This window comes from Prunus mume, linkage group LG2, assembly GCF_029339155.1.
Source record: "Prunus mume cultivar Tortuosa linkage group LG2, ASM2933915v1, whole genome shotgun sequence".
NCBI lineage: Eukaryota > Viridiplantae > Streptophyta > Magnoliopsida > Rosales > Rosaceae > Prunus > Prunus mume.
In genome coordinates, this window is record NC_142699.1 from 18,488,803 (window position 1) to 18,497,094 (window position 8,292).

General features: G+C 36.7%; 1 protein-coding gene across 1 annotated transcript; it reads right to left on the reverse strand.

Annotated features, from left to right (window-relative positions):
• Positions 1 to 3,999: 3,999 nt before the first annotated feature.
• On the reverse strand, positions 4,000 to 7,126 carry LOC103341426 (coiled-coil protein (DUF572)). Its single transcript, XM_008244940.3, is given in 8 exon segments — positions 4,000 to 4,638; positions 5,031 to 5,194; positions 5,448 to 5,607; positions 5,804 to 5,848; positions 5,850 to 5,913; positions 6,115 to 6,194; positions 6,274 to 6,336; positions 6,984 to 7,126. Coding segments are annotated over 8 exon segments (942 nt in total). The 5' UTR covers positions 6,987 to 7,126; the 3' UTR covers positions 4,000 to 4,275.
• Positions 7,127 to 8,292: the final 1,166 nt, after the last annotated feature.

Here is an 8,292-nt window from a genome sequence, read left to right on the forward strand (position 1 = left end):
TATTCTCTAGCTAATGTTTCTGCTTTAACAATCTTTAAAACGATGGAATATTGTTATTCATATTAATTTGCACAAAATCATCATATGCACGTGTATTGTTGTGTGTTTTTGCATTCAACCTGAGATAATTGTTGTTTCCTATAAATTCTGGCCAGTAATATATATACGTGCAAAAATAGTTGATAGAGAAACCATTTAAGCTCAATTCTCTTGAGACGATCTAATTTCAACTGTCAAAAAGCGAAATCTTTTAATCGATCTAATATCGCCCATATGTATCCTGCAAAACCTTTTAATCGATCTCATATGCACATGTTGCAATCTTAACCTAAACTAGTCCTGGCACCTGGATTCTGTGGTTAGATAGCATCATCAGAATCCTGATGATATGTATACCTAGTGAATTAACTTGCAAGCTGCAAAAGGGGAAAGTGTTTTGAGATTCTATGGCCATTTTTTGTTATTTTTCTTTGTGGTTTCTGTTGTCTTCTTGTTATATAATCATATTTTTTAGCATAAAGGTCCTTGTTGCTGAGGTAAACAGAAAGATAAAACAAGTAGGCACATATAACATTGTACAACTAAACAGAACATCATTGCAGATCGTGATCATTCTCAGAACTCTATCCTCAAAAGTTGCAGCAAGATGTTGGGGAGATTAATTATATAATGTTTGTTTTCCTAATTTTTTGGCTATATGTTGATGGGATCAGCGTTGATATCAAAACAGCACAGAAGTTACACATGCAAAACGTCATTCATATACAATTATTTAACTACCAATATATCTATTCATGTATATATGTGTGCAGTTTATGAGAAATAAACCTGTGTCTGCAATATACGAGGGAGAGTGTTACCAGGCCCCTTGCTCCAGTTTAGCCCAAGTTAGAAAGGCAAACCACTTGGACCAAAAACTTTTCTGAAAAAGAACACGAATTATAAAAATAAGGATCAAGTACCAAACAGCACCCAATAAAGATTTTATTTATTTATTTATGAGATAGGGGGGACATAAAACCCAAAAAAGAAACGACAACTAACTAATACAAACTAATACAGATGAATAAAGAAATTTTAGTTTTGCTGTGGACTACATAAACATCACATTACCATGTTTTGCTTGGCACTGGTTTTGACTACCTTTTCATTGAATTCAATTCAATTAAAACCCAGCAGCCGCGATGACTACTTTTTCATATTGGGAGTAATTGCATTAATTTCAGATCCAAAAACAACAGTAATCAATGACAAATGGAGGAGGACACGCAAGAGAGAGAGACAGACAGAGAGTAATGGAGGCAACTGTTACTGTAGCCGCAATTACTGCATTTTCACTGCTGAAGAAAGAAATACGGCGAACCAACACTCATCCAGAAAAACACCAAAAATAGAACAGAGTGCATGGAATCTTGAAATGGAGATGCTCTCAAATATATCTAAAACGCGGTAGCAAATTCTCAGTTATTCTCACCTTGATATGATATGTGTTGATACTATCGGTATTGTCCCATTATTTCAATAGAGAACAACCCCAAATAGTCTTAATATATGAATATATTAGGGTTTAGAGATGTTTTTATCTTATTTAACTCAAACTTCCAATACCATTATTAAGTGGGAGGGAAGGAACCATTATTAAGTGGGAAGGATCCATTAAACTATCGGTATGCTGAAACAAATGGTATCATCATATATAATTAGCATGGCCCTTTGTTGTAATCATATGAGATTAACCAACATATATATAAACATCATATATAATTACTGCCGTTATGTTAATCTTGGTCGGGCTCTTGGCTAATATTATCAAGGACCTCTTCAGAGAATATACCTCATTCAAGAATCATTGATTGATACAGAGCAATATATATAACACAAGCACTTTGGAAAAGAAGAAAAAGAAAAATAAAAGTGATAGACACAGATAATCCAGTGAAATTAAGTAAAAGAGTTGAGATAAAGGCAAAAGAGTTTGAATTAGTGTAAGAGAAGGAGCTGAAGCATTAACATAATCATCAAAAGACAGGATGAATTAGGTTCTAGAACTCACCTACAACACTTGCAGTGATCTCTTTGCCTCCAAACCAGACCAGACAGTTCCTCCGTCTCCCAACGAAAAGCAAAAGCCATAAGCATAACCCCACATGAAGAAAACAAAAAATAGCCCCAGTGAAAGGGACTGTTCATAAGTTGTACATATTATCTAGCTGCACAACTTCTGTGAGCTGTACACTTAAAAAGTCTTAAACCCACCAAAGAAAGACAAATATATATATCTGTGGCTTTGTGTTTGTGTGTGTATGGGAGAGAGAGCAGAAAGCAGAGAGAGAGAGAAAGGGCAACCCGAAAAGATGGCTTTGTGCTTGGTTACATAGAGAGCTGCAACTCCTGTCTCTCTTTTTGTGTACGTACGTTTTGGTGTTTCGGCCATATCTCTCTTTTTCAGTAGAAGGTGTGTTTGTTATATTGGATTGCATTTGCTTGCTACCCATCACTTGCGTGATCTTATGGTAGTGTTTGGTGAAGCTTAGGCCCATCTAGGCTGTACGGACCAAAGTAGGAGCCACACACTTAGCTGGCTGATGATGATGATGATGATGAATGAACGATCTTACTACTTCCTGACTTTCTCTCACACTGTTTGTTATTAATTAACACGACGAAGGAGTCCACCCAAATACAGAGCATCCTGCCAAAAAACGAGAAATTAATTCAACGAAGAGAGTCTAGCTCTAGATATAGGGAACCCAACAACAGGGCACAATATCTAATTTACTCTAAGAAACAGGGGCACAAGATCTTTGGCGTACCTACTACAAACAGTGACAGTTAGATACAATTAATTATTATGGTATTTGGTATTTGTCTTTCTCTCTGCTGCATACTTGTTTTTGTAAAAATATATACATATATCTCTGAGGGAGGACTGAGGTTGAGTTGGTGTGAACAGTGAGAGGCTGGCCAGAATTGAAGCCTATATTTCTGTAACAGTTGTACTGCACCCACCAACCATATCATGATTGTGGTTTCTGTGTTCAGTCGCTTTACTTACAGAACATAATTGCTTTTTCTTGAGGCTTGAGACTGAGAGGATGTTATAGTCAGTACAAATTTCTTCATGCAAGCGAAGCTCACGAATAAAGTCATTTGCCTTTTTACAACGATTTCTGAACTGCAACTGATTTTAAGTGTAACCTCACAAATCAATCACAATGTATTTAATTTATTATTGAAGAGCTTGATGATGATCAATTTTCAAATGGAGCCATCTTCTTGTATATATAACGACGATAGTAGGCCTGGCTCCGTTGGAGGACTTTGTGTCTCATGCATGCACAAAGTAAACAGGCCTAGCTATGATTATGAACATTGCTGCGCACTTTTGCAGACTCTGACACTAAACACTTAACCAAAAACAGATAACTTTATTTAGTGGAGCTTTTCGGTTAAGCTTTGACAGAAACGATTAGTTTCGAACAACTCATCAAAAGACAAGCTGATTTTGCTTAGGACTCACTAGGTTTGGAGCAATTGCTTTCAGGAAGGATCTTGGATTCGAGTTCTAGCTGCATTATGTGTAAGTTTAGTATGTTATTGTCCGGAAAGATCCTTTAAAGGGGAGAGATAAGCTGGATTTTTTTGAAGCAATCAAGATTAAATAATATTATGAAAAAAAGAAAGCCTGATTAGGAACCTAAAAGGTCGTACTCAATCCCTGGCCAGTGCTAACAGTGTTTGGATAATCTTTTCTATATGCTTGATTTGATTAAAAGTTATTTTACCTGTAGGCTGTAGGAGATAAATCTGTCACTTTCCACATTTCATTCATTCATCCGTCAACCTTCATCAACCCTGATGATGATAACGGTTTTGTAATTGTCGAACGAAATGGAACCCAATCGATTCTTAAATGGACTGGACTATGATGTGTTTCTTAAAATCAAGCGAAAACCCCGAGGACAAAGGTTGACATCATTAACATATTGAAGCTGCATGGGATAAAAAGCTACTGGCATCCTATAGCATCCGTTTCATTTCATTACTTGAAACATGATTTTATACAACTCCAAATACACACCAGATCCCCTGCACAGGGTAGGAGAGGAAAACTAAAGAAGGTGATATGTAACATGAAAAAGAAAAACAAATTACAACTGGCGGATCTATAAGCCAACTACACGAGAAAGTGTGATTTCATGAGCTTCATGTGAACCTGAAGTTCCCCAGTGTCTTGACAGACAGCCATTTAATTTCACATTGGGTGTTGCATAACTAGGAGCGTTTCACTGTCACTAACGTTCCATTGTGTCTGCCCGAAGAAACTGCATTCTGAGACCATGATGATGGCTTGAATCCCCCTGTAAGTAAGTTAGATGCAGCAGCAGCACTTATTTTCCTTCTCTTAGATTGTAGTTCCAAACTCTTCTTACTGGATGCAGAAGTCCCAGACGACCCAGGAAAAATTGAAGCAGCATTGATCAAAGCTCGCTTATCCTTCCTGCTTTTGTCAAACCTGGAAGCAAACTTCACTCGTGATGCTGCAGTAACATCCTCCTCTGCCACTGGAAGCAGTCGTATACCAAGACCCATCTTCCTTGAAGCAGCCTCTTCTTCAGCAACTCTTTTCTTTTGAGACTGAAATAAAACGATAATAAATAGTGAGTAAACCGTTTATGTAATGCCAAATTGAACACTCAAGTTTGGCTCATTCTCTACTAAGAGACAGAAAGAGATGTAAGAACAGAAAAAATTACTGAGGTGAGTTCTTTTCTTGTAAAAATCTTATATTTTGATCCCCAATAGTCAACTTTCATCATATCTAAATACTTTAAAAGAAATATGGGTAGGCAGGGTAAAAAATACTAATCATCTCTCCACGTATTCATTTATCATCTCTCTGTTATACAAACGATAAAGAAGAAATGAAAACTAACAATTTTACTTTAATTTTTTCTTTTTCAATAGAAATAAACTACTGTGTGAGAAGAAAAACATTAAGGGAGAGCTAAATAAAACCAGTGACATACTCTAAGTTTTGCTCTGAGGGCCTTGTTGAGGGCATAGTCATCTAAATGCCTTTCATCAGAAACTCGCTGTAGGCGCACTAATACTGGCTCAGCCTCTTTCTTCTTTTGCAAATCCTCTTCTTGGTGTTCAAGACGATAAAATGGATCCGCGAGCTTTCCTCTTTCTGGAGAACAAAGAATTGACTTTTGTTAGGAGAGGGAAGAGTAAAAAACATCATAGTGTTTCCAACATATTATGAAGAACAATTGAGCGTTTTCCTTGTACATGCAGTCAAAGGACCCTGTTCATTATCTTGGTCTTTCTTCCTTATTTGATTGAGTTTAAGTTAATTTAATTAGAGAACAATATATTTCAGTAAGGCATTATAAAAGTTATAAAAGGAAAAAGATTCTATTTGCATCTACTTCAAAACCAACCTTCATCTCCAGGAAGTGCAACAGTTTCTGCATCCACAATGTCATATTCCTCAACCTTTTGAGTGGCCCCACTAATAATCACATACTGGCAATTCTGCGGATCTGTCTGAATAACAATCTCATGTTTGCAGCAGGCTGACTTCATGGTAAAGCTCCATATCTGGAGGAAAGAAGACCTTGATTGTTAATAAATGTATTAACTTAAACCAGTTAAGAAAGAAGTAAAAACCAACATTATACGTGTTAAAAAATGAACACAGGGATTTTTTTTTAATCAAGGGTAGCAAAACTAATAAATAGCCAATTTAATTCCGAGCAGAAAAGTCAGTAGAATCAGTAGTATTTGAAAAATATACCTTTGTAGAATAGTAATTTCCGACTTGCTTTTTTTCTGCATTGAAAACGAACACCCTTTGCAATCATAGAATTGCACCCACCACACCATATATGGTAAGGCATCTCAAACCTGAATGCAAGATAATCAACATATCAGAATTCTTCTGTACTCCTCAACTTCAAACTGGAAGTACATAAGTTAGCAAACAGCATTTGTTGGAGCAACGAAGTCACTTGATCGCATTAAAACTTTCCATTAACAAAACATGCTTCTTGAGATACATTTGGAATATCTATCAAACACCTAACGCATATGAGTTTGATTAGTTACCTTATAATCAAAATCCCCTGGTCCAATTTCCTTGCTCTCTCCCTCAAAGCATGTTGACCATGGAACTTGTTCAAAGAACCCTGAACCGAAAAGCAACATTAGAACTACATATACCAACCAATCATGATATATTCTAACAAGAGTGGAACGCAAGCATACCTTCTTTGGCGTCCATTCTGGTGGATAATAAAAGTTGTCTGCCCTAGCAGCTGCAAGTGAGGACTGCAGAAATCCAAGTAAAGCAAATTTAGCAGATTGAACAAATTAATGAGCAGAAAAGAAAAAATAAAAATAAAAATATATATATATATATATTTATACGAAACTACAAATACAGATACAAAAGATTCATCTCAAGCCCAATGTCCAAGTAGTTCTAACCGCTGTTTCAAATGAAATATGTGAGATCACATAAATTAAGAAAAAACTCACATCCCAAATTTTCGCTCGTGAAGAGCCCATAGGTTAAATTTATCTCCTATACATATAAAAAGCAAAATTACATGACCACGAAATACTTTTGGGCTCAACGGGCCACCTAAAATCTTAGACATGCAACTTTGTCCATTAATTTTACAGTGTGAATAATGATATCCGCTGCTAGGTTCTCAAACAAACACAACCAAAAGTAGAAACAAATTTGTGCACCATTAAAATCCGGACACTCAAAGAATTGGATCAATAGAATGTGAAAATTCAAAGTTTAGGCACCTCTTCTTACATCAAAATTTAAGTTCAATAATAAATTAACAAATTCAGAGAAACTCCCAAGAAAACGCGTCTAATCGATACCAAAACCCTAATACCATAATAGCATAGTACGAACAAGATTAATGGAATTATTGGAGAGAGAGAGGATGCTGACATACCATCTTCGCTTTGTTGAACTACTCGGTCACCGCAGTGTTTCTGATCAATCAACCAGTCGGCTCAATTCGATCGTCTTGTTGAAGGTTTTGTGTTTGATCGTCAACTTTTGGTTCCTCTTTTGTGTTTCCGCGTTTTTATTGATTCTTTTCTTTTCCCCATTGAACAAGGAGACGACGTCGTCCTAGTATCCTTTCACGATCTTCCGGCCCTGGGCCTGGCTTTTACTTCTTTAACAAATTTCAATAACAATTATTTATTATTAAAATAGTCCAACAAGTTTACAGATTTTAATCTGCCCCAAAGTCTGTCCCTTTGGTTTTCGGTCCGTGTAAGGAAATTACAGATCAATACAAAACTTTTGGGCCGGGTCTAATGTTCCAGTCTAATTTTGGCCTAATTTCTCTTACTCAAAGTCACACGGATAAACTGCCGAATACCCCCCTAAATTATCACGCTTGTCGAAATCTCCACTTTGAATTAATTTTTCAGCCAATTTAACCATCGTATTATATTTATTGGCCAATTTCACCCATGTCGTTAGCTTTTTCATAATTTCATCCAAATATCCGTCAAAAACACCGCATGGCACGTGTGGCTATTGTTGAGGGTAATCTCGTCACCCAAACCTAGCCACCCCTACCGCTCTCCTTTGCTTAAACAACCATCACCTCCTTCCTCTCTCTCTCTCTCTCTCTCTCTCTCTCTCTCTCTCTCCTCCTACATAAAGGCCAAATTCACAAAGCACAAGAACCCAGCAATAGCCTGGGTGTGTGCTGAAACTCTCTCCCTTTCTCTCACTTCAATTCCTCAAGGATCTGGTGTTTCTTCCACTTCAAATCTCACACTTTTCCCTTCAAATAAAAAAGGTGTTGCTGAAATCGTGGATTCGAAACCATGGGTTTGCTTCAAAATAGAGTCTTGGCTAATGAAAAATTAGGGTGAATGAATTTTGTATAGTTCGTACTATTTTCATCAGCCATCTGCCAAAATATATATATATATATATATTTTCATGAGTTTCTGAAAGGATGATGATGATGGAGACATTAGATTAGAACAAGGAGGGTGTAGCTGTTAAGTACATGATAGGATTTTTTGCTTTCTTTTGCTCTTTGTTATTCAATTCCACCTGTTCCTAAGTTTGGCCTTAGGAACTAGAAATTTGTCTTCACCTCAACAACTGCAACAAGAACAAAGCCAGAGTGATGTTGATGAGGTGGGGCTGTTGTTGGCTTTCAAACGGTCTTCTGTTCAATCTCATCCCCAACAACATCGCTTTGGTTCTTCTCTGCTTCAGTTTTTTTTTTT